Below are 19,649 nucleotides of genomic sequence, written 5' to 3'. Positions count from 1 at the left end.
TTGATTGACACTTGAACATTGGTCTTTGGTACCGTTCAAGTTATTTCTCATATCAATCAGGCTCACAGATCTCTATCTGTTCGATTGCAGATTGTATTGAGAAATTGAGATATAACTCTTGGATATATTTCCTTGATTGATTCTGACTGTCTAGTTGATTCCCTTAGAATTATATTGGAGTTAGTCCTTATAGATTGTCGAACGAAATATTAGATGTGGTTGTAGACCCCCGCTTTTCAGTTTGATAATGTTCTTTATGTGCCTCAGTTAACATGTAACTTAATCTCGGTCATCCATATGATCGATGAGTCTTTTTGTGTTGTGCAGTTTACTAACAGATTATGTGTTATACAATACCAGTTGCCGAGGAAGGTGATTGGAGTGGGTGAGAGACAAGATGGACTATATTTCTTCTGTGGCGTATCTCCAGTTAAATTGTTAGCAGTTAGTGGGGATTCATACGAACTATGACATCAATGAATGGGGTATCCTTCGGAGAAATTTTTACAAAAGATATCAGTTGTGAGTAGACTACTTAGGAAAAATAATACATCTTGTGATATTTTCCCACGAGGAAAGCATCGTAGAAGTAGTTTTCCTATTAGTCAGAGTAAAGCTAGTTATTTATTTGAATTGGTTCATCTGGATTTTTAAGGGCCTTACAAGACACCTTCGCCTTATGGAGCTCATTATTTCTTGACAATAGTTGATGATTTTTCAAGAGGTGTGTGGATTTATTTGATCAAAACCAAAACTGAAGTAGAACTGATGTTTCTTAATTTTGTTGCTCTTATCAAACGTCAATTTGACAAGGAAATCAAATATGTTAGAAGTGATAATGGGACAAAGTTTAACTCTTTGTGTGAGTATTTTACGTCTAATGGTATGATATTTGAGACATCTTGTATTGGTACACCGCAACAAAATGGGAGAGTTGAGAGAAAGCATCAACATATAATGAGTATAGCAAGAGCTTTCAGATTTCAAGCTAATTTACCAATAAAATTTTTACGGGAGTGTGCATTGAATGCAACATACTTGATTAATGAAACACTAACACCTTTACTTGGAAATAAGACTCCATACAAATATTTGTTTGGAAAATTTCCTTTGTATCATCAGTTGCGAGTATTTGGGTGTTTGTGTTATGTACATAATCAAAATATCAAAGGTGACAAGTTTGCAAGTCGAGGAAGGAAATATGTGTTTCTTGGATACCCATTTGGTAAAATGGCATGACAAGTTTATGATTTGGACACAAAACAATTTTTAGTGTCAAGGGATGTGGATTTTTATGAACGTCAGTTTCCATATATCATTATAAATGATGGACAATCATTGATACATCAAGTGATGAAGTATGTTGTAGTGGTGATAAGGATATGGAGGAGTTGTCGTCATCTATACATCCTACTAAACATCAACAGGGTAAGCAACAACAACACAGACAAAGTAGTGATGAACCACAATATAATTCTGGAAGTGAAATAGAAATACAGAGGAAAGTATACAAGAACAAACATAGGAGAATGAACAAGAAAATTCACCTCATTTTAGTGGTGATGGTGGAAGTAGTACACAAGAAGAGATCGTGGTAGATAACAATATCAGTGAGATGGGTAAAGGAAAGCGTCAGAAAATTCCTTCCAGCAGATTAAAGGTTTTGTGACGCATACAGTACGGGAAATTAGTTTATCTTCAACTCAATCTACACAATCATCGACCGCAGGTACACCTTATCCTTTGACATATTATGTTAATTGTGACCGATTTTCTGATGTACACAAAAAATATCTTGCATCAATAACTGCTGGAAATGAACCCAAGAGCTATCCAGGTTGGCAGAAGAAATACGAGTCCTGGAAGAACAAGAAGCGTGGGAATTGAAGAAGTTACCACCTGAGAAGAAGTCATTAGGGAGTAAGTGGATTTATACGGAGAAACGATATGAAAATGGATATTTGATACGTCTGAAGGCAAGATTGGTGATTTTTGGGAATCATCAATTTGAAGGATTAGATTACAATGAGACATTTGCACCAGTGGAAAAGATGGCGACAGTTCGTACTTATCTGGCAGTTGCAGCAGTTAAGAATTGGGAAGTGCATCAAATGAATGTACACGATGTGTTTCTTCATGGTGATTTGGAGGAAGAAGTGTATATGAAGATACCTCTGGGTTTTACCAAGGGAAATCCTAATATGGTTTGTCGCATGAAGAAGTCATTATATGGTCTAAAACAAGCACCTCCGTGTTGGTTTGCGAAGTTATCAACAACTTTGAAGAATTATGGCTTTAAACAGTCATATTCAGATTATTCACATTTTACAATGACGAAAAGCAAGATGCAGCTTAATGTCTTGGTTTATGTTGATGATTTGATTGTGGCAGGCAATGATCTTGTTGAACGTCACAACTTAAAAACTTACTTGGGTCAGTATTTTAAAATTAAAGATCTTGGGAAGTTAAAATATTTCTTAGGAGTAATCAAGGGTTCTACATATGCCAGATGATATATTCACTTGATATTATCATGGAGACTGGGTTATTCGGAGCAAAGCCTGCAGAGTTACCAATAGAAACAAATCATCGACTGGCATTAGCAAAAGGCAATACACTAAATGATATGGCAAAAAATAGACGATTGATGGGTCTTCTGATATATTTGTCAGTGACAAGACCAGACCTTGCATACTCAGTACATATTTTGTCCCAATTTATGCAACAACCATGAATAAAGCATTGGGAAGCAACAATTCGTGTGGTTAGATATTTGAATGAGAGTTCTGATAGTGTTCTTAGTTTAAAATGATGGTGTGATTCATATTAGGAGAGTTTTCCATTAACAAGACGTTCATTAACATGTTGGTTTATACTTCTTGGTTACTCACATGTGTCTTGGAAAACTAAGAAGCATCATTCAGTTTCTGGTTCATCGGCAGAAGTAGAGTACAGATCTATGGAAGCAACGACATGTGAATTAAAGTGGTTAAAACAGTTACTTGGTGATTTAAGGGTTCAACATACTCATGAGATGAATCTCTTCTGTGATTATCGGTCAGCATTATATATTTCTCAAAATCCAGTATCTCATGAAGAACAAAACATATAAAAGTATATTTTCATCTTATCAGAGATGCAATCACATGGAAGATTATATCACCGTCGTATACTCCTACAACGGTGCAATTGGCAGATATTTTCACAAAAGAGTTAGGAAAGGTTCAGTTTAACTTTGTTTTGTCCAAGATGGTCATTAAAGATCTCCATACTCCACCTTGAGGGAGGGTGTTAGGAGATATAATAGGAGAATAAGATATATATTTAGGAGATATGTGTTTTAGCTTAATTTGAGTTATATTAGGAATTGAATATCTTGAGAAACAAGACTAATCTAATTATGTAAGTACTTTAGAGATGAATGAGAAAGAGAGACAGGTTGGTAGAGAAATTGACATATGTCATACCAAACAAATAAAAAATTTAAAATGTAAATGATAAAAAAAAATCAGCTTATTAATAATATAAAATGTATTATGATTCTTCTTTGTTTTATGAAGAAAATGATAAAGATGAACATAATGAATTAAGGTTTGGTTTTTGGGTCTAGATCCATTTTTTTCTTCAATTCAAATACTAACGGATAAGTTAGCTAGGCTGCTATGGTTTCTAGTTTTTTTTTTGTTATTTTGTTTTGATAATTTACTGGTAATTGATTTAATGTTTTATAGATATTTAGAATAAGGTTATAAAAACAATGAAAAAAGAGATGGGGAAGAAGAATACTCAGTTGCACCAACCGGCGACCGTAGTGGATGGTGATTGATTTTTGGTTTCAAAAATTCTGTGGGACATATAGTGCTGACCACAGACGTGTGACTATCAAAAACTCTTAAAGTTTGGCACTGTGAACATAAGCGGCGTATGAATAAGATACCGGCCCTGTATATAGCTGGGGTCTAAATCTATGTACTCTGGGATCTTTTTTTCCATGTTTTTTCACCTTCATGTTTCCTCGCCATGGATATGTAATGTTGCTTGATCCTTCTCTAATCTCTATTAAGCCTTAAATCATACAGTATTATTACTACTGCAATTATATCTTAAAGTTAAAATATTACTACTGCAATTATGTTGTAGTAAAACTCGTCTCTTATGAAGATATAGTTTTTGGTCACAACTCTCAAGATATTCCAATATCTCAATTACTGAAACCTTGTATTAAAGGTAATAACATACCAATCAAGATTTCGAAATATGAATACCTCAGACGAGTTGAGTTATACAAGAATAATCTTATAGGTCGTTAATACTGCCCAAGGGTTCACATGCTGTGAAGGTGCGGGATATCAGGAAAAACTTCTAATAGTCTGGCTTCAAGCATTTTTTGGTTCGTCTTGTTGTCATGGAATAAAAGACTACTATTGCTTTAGGTTTAACTCTCCCGAGAAAGTTATATATCTTGATTTGATCAATAGATTCCATCTCTTTTAAGCCTAATTAATTTTCTCTATCTGCAATGATGGACTTAGGACTTCAGTCATGTTTATCAACGTCAAACACTTACTCAAGTATGGATTCACATACATGGAGTTGTAGATGGTGATTTTTGGGTCGAGGGTAAAATGATCATTTAAGACCCAGGGGTTGAAATTGTAATTCTGGTAGTCTAAGGAAAAATCTCCACTACGACCCAGTAGAGGTACTCAGGCCCATGAATACGGTCATCTACCAGGCTATGCAAAGGGGCATGTGAACTCAAACGCGATTTGGCCAGTATTAAGCCCAAAACTCCATCCAAAAAAGGGTTTAAAACGGAGTTCAACTCCTGAAGAAATAGAAATCTAGTTCAAAGCTGAGGATGTCTAATTAGGCCAGAAGAGCTTCCGCCACTGCGAGGTGAAGAGCTTTCATCACTCCACAACGAAGAGCCTTCATCGCTCCAAAGCAGAAAGTCTTCATACCTCCGAAGCGGAAAGTCATCATCGCTCCAAAATGGAGAGTATTCATCGGTCGAAGGCAAAAGAGTTTGATCACTTTAAAGAGAAAGGACTTCACCACTCAAAGGTAAAAGATCTGATAGGTCAATGGTTGACCACACACCTCAACCAAAGTCAAACGGCTCTCCCCAACCAGGGTCAAATGGCTCCCCCAGCCGAGGCCAAACGGCTCGCCTCAGCCGAGGACGAACGACTCGCCTCAGCCGAGGACGAACGACTCTCCTCAGACGAGGCTAAACGGCTCGCCCCAACCAGGTCAAATGGCTCACCTCAGCCGAGGCCAAGTGGCTCGCCCCTGTCAGGGTCAAATGGCGCGCCCCATCCAGGGTCAAATGGCTCGCCTTAGCCGAGGCCAAACGACTCGATCTCATCATTTACAATTAGGTCATGATGAACCTCATCCTAGATTGTGTTCTTCACATGACACACATGGCTATAACGAACCTTATAGAGCTCTTCACATGACTCCAAAAGACCTCCACATGCAAACACATGCAAAATTATGACAACTCGTAAGTACGCCAACACGTCATACGATATATCACATATAAATGATGTCACGTCACGAACGGAGAGATAACTTAGGGTTTTGGTATGACGGTCTATGGAAAAGTGTGGGTATCAGTCTGCTCAGGCAGAAAGAGAATAACCGTTCGTGAGGAGTCAGATTAAAATAGACTATACAAGTTGTCTATCCTTATATAGTCTTAGAATCTAGAAGAAGGTGATGATCCTCTCTCCTTATCGCCATCCCACCGACAAAATATTAGGGTTTTGCAGAGCTATAAATAGACCTGCGGTTGGTCATTCTAAACAACACAAAATAGCAGAACAACCACAAGTTCTCTGCAATTCTCTCTTAGATTCTCTTTGTCTACAACTCTATGCAACTGATAAACTATAATCTTATATCTTTTGGCTTCCCTCCCGAGACCAACCCTTCCATCTTTGACTGAACGGTCATCATATTGGTTTAGGAAAGGACTGTCTGTCATCAGCCTCCCGTCCTCACAGCCGAACAAGTCATATTACCCGACTAAACCTCATATATTTTTTGACATATATATTTTGGCGATCATGTTTGGATGGTTGATCACTCAGTCGTAGTTATATGTTACAATCCTGGTTGTCATCATGGAGGAAGTCGAATCTTCAATAACCACCATAAGACAAACGTACTCAAAAACTCAGATTTGACTTTACGTCAAAGGAAAGATTTTCCGGCGACTTACAGAACGCTTCTAGGATGTGAAAAAGAAATCCAGGAGGCATCACCTCAGCTAAAATGAGGTTATACATCTATCACAGACACATTCAAGGCGGTGATGCTCTATATCAGTATTTTTCTTGCATTATGAAAGACTATACCAAGTCTTACAGGATCATCCTAATCTCGACCCCCCATGGTAAAAATGTCCTGGTGATCCAACTCTTTCGAATCCTTTGTTAGAACTCGAAACGTTGGCCAAGAACTAGGACAGGCTCCAAGATATACAACGGGATCTTACGAAATCTCAGATCGACATTCTGACTCATCTAAAAACCATATTGAGTATCACCATTATGTCGATCCTCGTTGAAGCGCTTGACCCTGCTGAAGCTATCACCATGTTGACCCTCTGAGAAATAGCACGAATGAAAGTCACGCTACAATCAGCCTCATTAAGGAAGATGATGCTCACGACAGACATAAGAAGCAATGGAGCAAGCACCCGGATGACTTCATCACCCTCGGGGACTAGATAATGTTGGAAACTCAATTTTTTTGATGAGAAGACTATCCAAAATTTATACAGTTTGAATGCCCTTCGGCCTTGGTCGTGACAAACCCGGGAAGTTTAATACACTTTACTGTCTCTCTTGTAACTATTTCATTTTTATTCGAGTGACCTCATTCTTTTGGATTTATCTTTTCAGTGCCTACAAGATGGTTATAAAATTTTGTTTGGCATTCTTCCTGGAGGAACTAAAGTCCTGGAAACTTGAGCCAAAGATGAGAATCCGACTTAAGTTTAAGAAGAGACTCAGCTTGTCTAAGCAGAAGAGACTCGGCCAGTCTAAGCATTAGAAACTCAGCCTGTCTAAGTTAAAGGAATTCGGTCGGTCTAAGCAGAAGTGACTCGGCCAGTCTAAGATGAAGAAGCTCTGCCAACTGACCAGTTGGAGCTCAACCTCATTGAAGACGTAGATCATCATTGTCTCAAGACGAGACTCAAACCCAAAGACACGTGGTGAAGACCTTTATCAGCGACAGGTTTCCTATCTACAGATATACCGGAGAATCCTCGCCTCCAGATTTAGAACATTAATAAAGAAATAATAACAAATTTTGAGAAAATAATTTGGATTCATTCAAGCCAAAAAGAAAAAAAAATATTTATCTTTTGAGACATTCTTTTAATGATATCTAACTGATACCCAGAACCGATGAATACCGTGATTTTTAATAGGTTCGGTTCTGGGTCCAAAAATTTAGGAACCAGAGCCGAATTTTAAATAGGATCTGTGTTCCAGTGGTACCCCGAAACATCCGGACTCATTGACAGCCCTAGTATTAAGAAAAGAAATATCATCGGCGGTACAAGTAATTCAAAAAGAATCATTCCTAGATGATGGGATGTATCACCGCTTATCTGTTAGAGCAGGCAGAGATTACATAAGTGGTTTTTCGCTGGTCTTTGATTTGATGCAATTTGCAAATTTTATTATGTTCCTTTTTATTTCAGCTTTAAATGGAATAGCTTGCGGGGGAAGATTGTTTTGAGGTTTGGCAAAGTTTATACCAAAGGAAAATGGGGATTACTCCTATTGAAGTATGCATAGCACTACTAGCAAAACATGCGCATTGAATACAGGAAGAAGAAAAAAGCACTCCGCAAAAGTTGAAAACCATTTGGTCAATGAAATACTATGGATATCCATGATTTGGTAAGAATTAGGTAAAGCGAAGATCTGAACAGAAGGACCACTATCAGTAATAAAAGGAAAGGTTGGAGTTAAAATTGAGAGGTCCTATTGAAATGTGAATTAGAGGAAAAGGGAAAAAACTGATCTATCTGTGAAATACTTGCGTTGATTCCCTATGTGGCATGGAACGAGAAAAAAGAGTCACTTAAAGGTACGAACCAAAGATGTGGCCACCACAGCTTTTCTTCTTTTGCCTGTGTAATGTTTTCTTGAAAACTTTAACTGATAAATGTGATTGGATGTGGTTGGTTTTGAGCTTTTTAAAGGGACGGGCGAACTTCACCCAAAACATTATACTTTGTTTTCCATCCATTATTTAGCATTTTTATGTTTATATTGTAGGACTTCCCTCTTTGCAACACGTTCGATTCTCTACTTCGCATCAAAACCTTCCGTTTAGTTGTCTAGGAATCAATTACGTATTCCACCACCTCAACATTGGAATCTCGAGTGATTTTCCGTTAACTTCTTCTCCATGCATGTTCTTCCATGACATCCGTATCGACCTACTTGCAATTGACCGGTATTCTTGTTTTAGCTTCTTGGTGGATAAGTTTGTTATTGGAATTGAAAAGTTTTCGAATAGTTGATATAAAAGAGAAACAAAAATCAAGCAAATCTCATAGAGCCCATATTGTTATACAGATCAAAAACATGTATGATAATGATAGAGACACCCTGCATGTACTAGTTCAATGTTTTACGCTCTACTCATTGCTTGTTCTTCCTCGTCGTGATCTTCGGTGGCTTCAACTTGTTTCGTTACGCAAGCTTTTGCCTCTTTGTTTTTGCCCCACAAAAGAATATAAAGACCAGCAATAACGAGAATCGATCCCAAGACACTGTAAAGTTTGATGTCAAAACCGATTCAAAGTATTAGAACACGTTGTTATAAATAGAAATTTTCGGTTAGTATTATTCTGCAACGGAATCAAAAGTGTCCCTACCTTCCAAGGTGAAGTTGCCCGTGCAGAATTGAGAAATCAAAAATGGCTACTATAATTTGAATGAGAGGACCAAATGCAGCAGTAAAAAGCGGACCTCTTTTCTTCACACAATATGACATACCAACAAAGCTTAACCCTGATCCCACAATTCCCTGCACCCACACAGAATACAACGGTTTTAATAAGACGGTTAAATACAATATCGATTTTACTGCAAATAATCCTAGCTATTTACCGTGTATAAGACAGCTATGATCTGAACTTTTCCTTTGAGAAGCCATGAAGAGTAGTCTTGGTTTGTAGCTAAGCTTAACAGGGTCGATTGAATGGCACCAAAGAAGCACATAATGACAGTACTCGAATACTGACACGGGTATGTTTTACCGATCTTGGCTTGAAGAAGATACCAGGAAGACCAAACTATCATACTAGCGACCAACGCTACGGTTCCTATTGTCCAACGTTCAGATTTGCTGTTTGGAGTCAACCAGTTCACGGGATTATTAGCTGTATGTACACTTGCTGTTTCCCTTGTTGATTCAGGAAAGTTGGCTAATTGCATTCCTTTGTAAAGACTCAATAACATCGCACCTCCTACACAAACAAATGTACCTAAAACTTTTGCACGACCACTCTTACTTTTCATATCCACAGTTTCTAACCTGATAACAGAACAAAAAAACATCTTGTTACTACTCACATGATCGATGGTGCGTAACTAGTTTGGCTTAAAACAAATACATATGCATGTAATAAGTACCCAAAAGGTAGAGCCATCAGAAATGTGATCACAGGTACCACATTCACGAAAGCGCACGTATATGTCACCGATGTATTTTGCATCCCTAGAAGAACAAGGTATTGCGTAATTGTCGCCCTATCATAAGAAAGGCGCAAATGATTAAGGATTTCAAATAATGTCAAAGAGGTATATATATATATATATAAACTCTTAGTTTAATACCAATTGGAGTTGATTAGTCTCTATAAAAAAAAAAAAATGATTGGTTAGGACTTCACTAACCCAAGCATGGCACTCAGAAACAAGTGACATACGATTCCAGAAGTGAGTTTTGGTCTTGATTTCCTGCAACAAATTATATACATCATTAATTATATATGAAAAAAAAAAAATCATTGTTCTCAAATACACCGAATCGTAGACGCTACCGAGTACTTATACCTCTCCCAGAAGTAGGCTATGGGCGCTAAGAAAACAACAGAAATTGAACTCCGGTATGCAATGAGAACGAGATGATCTATTCCTTCGTCGACGACTTTCTTAAGAAGTACATTTGAAATTGCCAATGCAAAATCAATGCCTACCATTAGAAAAGCTGGTTGCCATTCATTTAACCACTTCATCTCTCCCATCGAATGCGCTCTCTGCCTCTCTCTCTCTCTCTCTAGATTCTGTCTGTCTTGAAGAGTATGTTGGAGGGGAAACTCTTAACAAGATGACATATTTGTAGCCTTTTCTAAGTAGAGTTGGCTTCTGTAGAGTAAGTGGACAGAAAGCAAGATTAAATTCTTTAAATTCAATCAACACTTTAACCGAATTGTTTACTCTTACAAAAACCGTTCCCTTTGTTTACTAACATTTCTTTTACAAAATGATATCACTAGTGGGGAATCGGTGAGAAAAAAAAGTACCTTCATTCAACATCACAAGTCACAACAACAGGAATGGATCACTATTCATTTCAGCTCGTAGGTTCGCCAGTTCAATATGAGACCTTTTATAACTATATATAATTAATTCGAACATGGCTTCATACTAATCATGCTTGTTTTAGTTAGTTAGTATTGTTTATGTTAAGGCGTAAAACTCAGATTCTAGCATAAGACATCAGTTTAAATAACTAAAGGCGTGTGCACACTAGGAGAATATAAATAGTACTGTAGTTACTTCTTTTCTTCTCGCATGGCATCCAATACTATTTTATATTTTTGTAATCGAATAAGATCATGACCAGACTGTGACTTTTACATTGTTGGAGGAGATGGAGAAACAGAATTTTGTGTCAAATCCTAATAATGTATGAAGACTGATGGCAGCCCCAGAATAGCTACTAGTAAAAGTGGGTGGATGCTTCTGTTTTCACGTACAATTCTTTCGGGCAGTACGTAAAGGTTCCGCGCAGAGTGATCAGCATTTCCTTGTATTGTTAGGTCGATGGGTAAGTTTGAGGTGATTACATGCAAGTCTAGAATTTATTAGATTAACCTTTTTCAAAGTACAACTCTTGGGAGTTGGGGCTGCAGAGACGGTCAGATGGCTTAAATTTTCAAGAGAAACCATGAGCCTAATGACGATAGGTGCACTTTAATGTAGTAGTATAATATATAAAAAGGCTAAAAAAAGCCTAACCCATAATAATTAGTACCTAATTGCTACTCCGTACAAGATTTATTTACTTCTTCTAGAAAGCAGATTCAAACGCAAGAATGAGAGGCGGCACAAAAAAGGTTCACAGAAGAGTCTGTGAATAAAGAAAGCTAAATGAGAATGCGAATCTGCGATAGTACTAGTGCAAGCCAAGCACGTTGTGCGTGGTGTTACGACGCAGAAGACGCCAAGTCTTATTCATGTTAGATTTCGACGGATCAGACTTTCGCTGATCTGTGCCTTTAATAATCAGGAAAAAACATCTATGCATCATTGGGTCCATTCGAGTAAGGGTACATTATTTGTATGTCCTTATTTTTGACACCCAATAAATATATCCTTATACAATAACAAATATGTCCCTACTTTTTAATAATCTTATCCATTTAAAATTAGATTAACTTAATACCCTAACTCATATAATATTTTCTTTATTTCAAAATGAAACAAATTTCTTCCTCTACCACTTCACCACCACCACCACCACCACTATCGTTCAACTACCATTCCACCACCACCGTTCAACAACCACCAGCTACCAACCGCCACCACCACTAATATTCCACCATCACTCTTTCACCAGCACCATTACACCACCAACAGTCCTCCACCACGACAACTAGTTTGTCGCCGCCACCACCACTAATCCGCCGTCGCCACCATTAGTTCAGATATTTTTGTATCAACAACAGTAGTTGATCCAAATAAAAATAGAACCAACAGTAGAAGTTTATCCAATTTAGGGGATCAACAACGGTAGTTGATCCAAAAAAAAAGGATCAACAGTAGAAGTTGATCCAGTTTGGGGGATCAACAATGGTAGTTGATCCCCTAAATTGGATCAACAATGAAAGTTGATCCATGTAAATAGAGTGAACTTGGCATGAGTCAAACACGCATCATCTGACATGGAGTCAGTCATGCTACCATTGCACCACAAGCTCAACATTGGAAAAAATTTACATGATTTAAACTACAAGCATGATTATACTTATCCAAAGAAATGTTGTCAACAATAGGAGTTAAAAGGATCAACAACAGTAGTTGATTCCATAAAAAATTGGGTCAACAACAGGAGTTGATCCCATAGATGGATCAACAACAGGAGTTGATCCCATAAAAAATTGTGTCAACAACAAGAGTTGATCCATGAATAGGATCAACAACCGTAGTTGATCCATAAAAATTGAAGTCTATCCATTTACTTCTCACTTCCAACACACATCTCCGGTGTTCATCACCAGCAACATTCATCATAGCAGCAGCAACTGGTCTTGCGACTTCATCACCACCAACAACTACAATCAAATCCATTTGAATTTTCAAACAACAAAACCACTTCAAATCCATAATCATCTGAAACCCTAACTTCCACAAACAAAATCAATTCCTTCTGAATCTCGAAATGAACCAAAACCCATCCTTCAATTTGATAAACCTCTTCCTAAATCAAATCTCCATCTCGTCAGATCTGATTTTGAAAATTAATCTTCAAAATCCCGAACCAATTAGCAGCGACGAAGGTGGTGATAGTTGCAGAGCTGGTGACGATGAAGATGGTGGTGGTGGGAGTGGTTTTGTTTGATTTGATTTTCAATCACATAACTCTCTCTCTTTCAAATCTCAAATCTAATCAATCTCAAATCTCAAATCTAATCAGTGGTGGCGATGGCGATGGAGACACAGATGGAGGCGGTGGTAGCAGAGATGGGGAAGGCGATGATGGTGGGAAGGTGACGGTAATGGCAGGTGGGGTGGTGGTGATGGCAAAGAAAGAAGAAGTGAAAAGAGATTGTTTCCTCTCAGATCTAAAAAATAAAAGTGACCATTAAAGTCTCAAAAGGGTAATAAAGGAAAGTTTAATTAATAGAATTTCCTTATTTTTAGATTAGGGATATTAATATAGTGGACAAGGATATTTGTGAAGGCCTATCAGAAGGAGGGACAATAATTCAATTTCCACTTCGAGTAAAAAGTGTCTGGAAACTATTTTACAACTAGTGTGTAACCCGTGCTATGCACCGGGGCGTCGATGGTGTGGCAGGGCGCTCGTAGCCCAAATGCCTTTGGAACATTTAAAAAAATTCTTGATTAGTATATTATTTTTTAATTAATAAAATTTTTTGATACCCTTGGATATTCAATATATTTTGGAGATATCTAATTTATGTATGTAATATAATATAATAATAAAAATAAATATTCTTATTATAATTACACTTGTGCACTAAGAAATAGTAAATCTTCTCATTCATAGTAAAACTATGAAAGAACAAAGCAAATCAAAAATGCTAATTTTACCGTAAAACCTGAGTTTTAAATGAATGCGAAATTGGGGGATAAAAAAAACAATTGGGGGATATAAGAAAATGACAAAAATTGGATCCAGATATCAATTCGGGGTCACCCCTTATCTAAGTATTTTACGTATTACCTAATCTACCCCTCACTAATCAGGATTAATGATTAATAATAATTAGTAAAATCATATGATTTTTGATAAATGATTAGTGTGTGTTTTATTTGAATTTGGGTGAGTGAGGTGAGAGTAGAAGGAGGGAAAAATATTTTTGAGTGGAAATTTTTTTGTGAAAATGGAAGATGATTTTGAGGAGAGAATTGCAGCTGCTGAATCTTTAGCTCAACTACAACAAGGAACAAACGACAACATCTCTCAATTGCAACTCTTTGTTGAGCCAACACCCTTGAATGATGATTTTGACGAGTATGAAGAGTTTTTCGAAGAAGCTACACAAGAAAGTAAACTTGCACAACATGCAAGCATTCCCAATACACAGGTAAAGCTGCTAGGAGGTTGAAAAATCGATTTTTTTCTTTAAACCCGCCATTTTTTCAACTGTAAAACCTAGGTGCCGGCATAGAAATGGTATGAATACCATGCCGGCAGACTCAATACCGTCATGGTATTCATACTACGACCATGTCGGTAGAGCGATATCCCCCATTTTGAATATTGATCCGGCATAGTATTCTACCAAAAAACTATGCCGGTACGCAGTCAACTTTTTTACCTACCAAGGAATATACTACTGAATATTCAACCGGCATGGTTTCATTGATAGGTTTTTATGTCGGAACTGCATGAAAAACATACAGGAAACATTTCCATCTAAAACAAAATACCGGCATGGGAAATTAATAAACATCAACGCCGGAACTCCGTACCGGCGTGGTACCATCAATCTCGAGAATGCCGGCAGCGCAACCGGCGTTGTTAAGTTTCAATTTTACAATGCCGGTACCTACCAAAAACATACAGGAATAAATGTTTTCCAAATCTAAATACCGGCATTACATATCAATTATTTTTAATGCCGGAAGCGTGTACCGTCTTGGGACAATAAATTACGAGAATGCCGGCACCTTGGCTTCCGGCGTTGCTGTCTAATGAATCTTTTATGCCGGAATATGTTTCAAATTTGGTCTTCAGTTTTGGTTAAGTTCGACTATGCCAGAACATTGGTCGAGCATGCCGGTACGGGTTTCCGGCATAGTGTTTTAATTTCGTTTGGAACTAATTTTCATTCGATCTTTAGGTGGTGACATATATTGATCTAACAAATGCAAATCCGCTTCATCGGGATACGTCGGAATATTATAAAATACCTCCGGTATGTGACCAAAGAATACTTTTCACCTAGTATCTTGAACTTCACTAATGGATTGCTAGTAATGAACCTTCTAATGAACGTGAAATTGATCTTATGTAGGGAATAATAGATCGAAATGAAGCAATCCCTTGGGCTAAAGAGACGGCTCTTAAGAACATGTGTGTGTTGGTGAGGAATACCGAAGGTTCAAAGAGGTGTTTTGAGATGGCTTGCGAGATAAGTGGGAAATACAAGGAGAAGAATAACCACAAGAGAAAGGATTATGTATATCCAAAGAAGACTAATAAGGTATACAAGACTCGTACGAGGAAGAATAATTTCCCGTTTAAGATTGTATTCCGTTTAAATGACATGAACAATTGGGATTGTGAGGTTTTGTATGGCTGTCATAACCACCGGGATCCGAAATATTTTGTTGGTCACTCCCTAGTTGCGAATCTAAAACCTCATGAGTTCGAGGATGTAAAGAGATTGACCAAAGCACTTGTCAAACCGAGACAAATTCTCAGAGGCTTCAAGGAAAAGGATGCGTCTAACGTGTCTTCTCTACGTACAATTTATAGCGCACAAGCAACTATTAGAAGGTTGGAATGGGAAGGGAAGTCCGTTATGCAAGAATTTGAGAAGATAACTTGGGATTACAACTACACGCGTATCATTAAAAGAGGGACGGAAGAGAAGCCCCTTAAAATATTCATTTCGCATCCTTTGCTTTCACAATTGTCAAATACATGTTGTGGTGTTCTTTTGATGGATTGTACCTACAAGACAAACAAGTACAATATGTTGTTGTTCAACATCGTGGGGAAAACCTCGGACAAGGTAACATTCACATTGGCTTGGTGTTTAATGGAAAACGAGAGGGACTATAATTATCATTGGGCATTACGACAACTGAAATTATTCTTCCTGGAAAATCAACTTCCGAGGGTCAACGTAACCGATCAAGATGACGCATTAATGAAAGCAATATCCGACGTCTTCCTGGACGCACAAAATTTCCTATGTACATATCATATACGTCAAAATATCATAAAAACTTGCCATGCCTTGTTTGAACCCACTAAGGCGGATATTAAGAAGAGAATAATTGTTCAACTAGAGGAAGATGTTCGAAAGAACAAACTATCCCCCGAAGAAGAAGAAGATGAGAGAGGCAAGATAAAGGAGAGAGTGGACAAAGAACATGCGGAAAATCATAAAAAGTGGTTGGAATTTCTAAGAGATTGGGACAAAGTTTATTGGTCTCTTACCTATGTACGAAAAGAGATTGGAGAAGTTTATTGCCGATTGGAATGAAGTTTATCCAACTGCCGTCTGGTATTATCGGACTCACTGGTTGGATAAGTTCAAGGAAAAATTTGTGTGTGCATGGACAAACCGGTATAGACACTTTAAGAATGAAGCAACTAGCGCAGCGGAGTCCGCTCATGGGAGATTTAAAGATCTCATCCAGTACGGTCAAGGCAATGTGGTTACGGTCACCGAGGCAATGGAGCAATACTTTAAAGCTGATATCAATAGGATCAAGGAAGCTTTTGAGAAAATATCAATGGAAAGGATGACTCAATTTCTTCGTTATGGTAAGTTTCTCCAAGGAATAGAATTCAACGTCTCTTATTGGGCAATAAAACATATGATGAGACAAATGGAATATGAGACAAATTACGGAAAACCGGGTGATGTGTGTATTTGTCTCGACATGTCTTCATTGGGGCTTCCGTGTCGTCATATGCTTGTGAAGTATGAAGAAGTGATACCTATTGAGGTTATTGATCCGTTTTGGAAGCAACTATATTTCGACCCTCCCCCTTTGGGAGATCCCGGGAAATTTCCATGGGATACAAACGAAGCAAAATAATTCTTCGGAGACAACTCACGTGGCACATCGGTAAGCTGAAAAGTCTTGTTGATCCAACTAAGGCTAATTACTCGTCCATGGATCGCACAAAGCGAAGAGCCAAGAAAGGGAGATCCGATAGGTAGACCACTTTAACTAAAACTTCAAGGAGAAAACAAAGGGTGGAATTGAAAGAAATGACTCAACGTGAAGAAGAACGCGCGACAACTAAGAGACGAGATCTAACCGCATGTGAGATTTCGGAACAAAGGTTCGTGGAAGTGCAGGTCCCAAACAAAAGAGGTGGGCCGAGGAAGGAACCGCTATCAAGTCAACAACAAACGAAGGATTCTGTATCAACACCAAAAGCCAACTCATCGGAGGTTCCAATGAAGATGGGTAGGCTGCCAAAGGTATCAACATCAAGTTACAAAGAACAACAAGGTGAGCGTTCCGAAGCCATACCCATAGTCGATGTAGCGGAGGTTCCAAGGAAAAGGGGTAGGCCTACAAAGGTATCAACATCAAGTGACATAGAACAACAAGGTGAGAATTCCAAAGCCATACCCATAGTCGATCTAGCGGAGGTTCCCAGGAAAAGGGGTAGGCCTCCAAAGGTATCAACATCAAGTGACATAGAACAACAAGGTGAGCATTCCTAAGCCATACCCATAGACGATCTAGCGAAGGTTCCAAGGAAAAGGGGTAGGCCTCCAAAGGTATCAACATCAAGTGACATAGAAAAACAAGGTGACGAGGCAAAGGTGGTGACAAACCCAAGTGATACCAAAGTTGATGTAGTTTTAGTTCCAAGGCGAAGGGGTAGGCCTAGGAAGTACGGACTTCCATCACATATCGAAGACAGTGCAAGTGTAGAGATTGCAGAGGATGGTTTGGATATAATCAAGTTAGAAAAGGATAATATGAAGATGTATAAGGATCCCAGAACAGGTAGGACAATTATAAGTAATCATACCAAGATACAGTCTTGCATAGACCAACTTCCTGAGGTTATTCGCGAGTATATTGTATATACGGATGATGTCGATGGAGATGGAAATTGTGGCTATCATGCTGTGACAGAACAATTGGGAATCTTTGATACGGCGGTTAGTAGAGGTATGACACCATGCCGGTATGCTAGAACGAGGATGGATGAAAAACTTGTGAAGAAGAGGAGCTTTTATGAGCAATTGCTCGGTGTAGGCGAGGGGTTTGATGATATGCATTCCCAAGTATTAGGGCCCGAGCAAGAGATGAACTTTCTTCCTTCTCAATATTAGATGAGAATGCCGCTTTGTGGGCATCTAGTGGAGGATACATTTAGATGTGTTGTTCATTATTTTACCCCCACCGTAGAAGTAACATTTACCCCAAAGTGGCAAAAATGCGAAGGATCCCTTAAGAAGAGAAGAGTTGTTTTGGCGTTCGTGAACGGTAATCATTTCGTTGTTCCAAAACTCAAGGACAATTGTCCATTGCCACCTGTTTGTGGGATGGTAAAAACAAGGATCTAGATCCCAATATCTAGAAGGGATGAATGGCATTGTATGAGGAGAATCACCAATTTTGGGATGTGTTGGCCTTATCAAAGAAACCTCTTCAAGAGGAGGAGATTCAAGTTAATACGTGTGGAAGCGATGATGAGTAATTTCGATATATGTGGTTCACTAATACGCAACCTTTTATTTTTTGGAAGTTTGAATTGTAAATACCGGCATAGTTGTGTTTTATAATTATGACATCGGAACCACGGTGTCGGCGTAGATTATTGTTTTGAAATCATGCCAGAAATACATAAAAACATCCAGAGAAATCAGTAAATTCGTCGGCATAGAAGTTAACATAATAACAGTGCCGGTTTTCTGTGAAAAACATATTTTCCAAGGAGATTGCATACCACCGGCATAGTATCCAAACACATTTGAATGCCGGAACTCTTTCATTTAGGAAACTGGCAGTGATTTTACTCTTTTCGAGCATGCCGGTACTGGAGAAAACTTAGAAATATATGTGATCTTGCCACATTCAAACTCTGTAAAAGAGGTAATTTTACACAAGTTTGTCAACATAATAAATATAATAAAAATACTAGATTGTATACAAGAACAAACTCCAAAGTTATGTGGTTCCAAACCGAAAACAAATCAAACATAGACCAAGTAAAGCAAAGAGTTTAGCAAAACACACAAACAAACGCATTGTTCAAGACTCACAAACAAACATAAACCAACACTAGATTGTTCAAACCAAACTAATACTATAGAAGAAACACACGATCACTCGGTTCTTGGCTTCTTGTGTACCCTCTTCTTCCTTTCGCCCCACAAGTCTTTTGCCTCTGGATCTTCAATTTTGTCTATCTTTTGCTCGACGTTCTCCATTTCTTTCTGGGTCAACACCTCTCCTTTCTTGTTCTTTTTCTTAAAGAAATTTGACAAATTTCCAATCCGCCGATGCTGTTAAGGAAATTTTAAACATGTACTTATTATGTACAATTGTATAAGTTCATAGATATAGATTAAAAGAATAGTAATGAACAAGACGTACGTACCAACAACGTAACGAGCTGTAGAAGTGATGGTGTAGTTTCCGAAGTTGTGGAGGGACGTGCTGGTGGTGGAGGAACATCTACGATATCCGTGGGTACAACATAAGGATGCGAGAACTTCCGATGGCCTCTTAATAAGGTTGGTTCACTCTCATAACCATTCTCAGCCAATTCCCAATCAGCCTTATCCAACACAAGTCCTTGTTCTTCCCTTTCACTCCAATGTGCAAGAATAGGTTTAGGGTCGTAAACTATGAGAGTATGGTTCTCATTTGATTGGCATTGAGGAAAGTCATGAGATAATTTCTGATAAGATGTATCCG

At 38.1% G+C, this 19,649-nt stretch overlaps 1 protein-coding gene across 1 annotated transcript; it reads right to left on the bottom strand.

The window, feature by feature from the left end:
- Nucleotides 1-8,528: 8,528 nt before the first annotated feature.
- Nucleotides 8,529-10,363, bottom strand: LOC113297517 (WAT1-related protein At3g30340-like). Its single transcript, XM_026546003.1, has 6 exons — nt 10,098-10,363; nt 9,939-10,001; nt 9,675-9,791; nt 9,150-9,576; nt 8,915-9,066; nt 8,529-8,809 (listed from the first exon to the last, which is right to left on the bottom strand). The coding sequence occupies exons 1-6, from the start codon at nt 10,286-10,288 to the stop codon at nt 8,668-8,670; spliced, it is 1,092 nt and encodes a 363-aa protein (XP_026401788.1). The 5' UTR covers nt 10,289-10,363; the 3' UTR covers nt 8,529-8,667.
- Between the last annotated feature and the right edge of the window lie 9,286 nt (nt 10,364-19,649).

This window comes from Papaver somniferum, chromosome 7 (genome assembly GCF_003573695.1).
Source record: "Papaver somniferum cultivar HN1 chromosome 7, ASM357369v1, whole genome shotgun sequence".
Lineage (NCBI taxonomy): Eukaryota > Viridiplantae > Streptophyta > Magnoliopsida > Ranunculales > Papaveraceae > Papaver > Papaver somniferum.
The sequence above is the reverse complement of the archived record's forward strand: the minus strand, read 5'-3'. Positions and strand labels throughout refer to the sequence as shown.

Coding starts and splice junctions, on each gene's coding strand:
- LOC113297517 (XM_026546003.1), bottom strand. CDS start 10,288: ATGGGAGAGATGAAGTGGTTAAATGAATGGCAACCAGCTTTTCTAATG. Junction 10,002..10,097: donor ATAGCCTACTTCTGGGAGAG/GTATAAGTACTC, acceptor AATTTGTTGCAG/GAAATCAAGACCAAAACTCA. Junction 9,067..9,149: donor TCATAGCTGTCTTATACACG/GTAAATAGCTAG, acceptor GTGTGGGTGCAG/GGAATTGTGGGATCAGGGTT.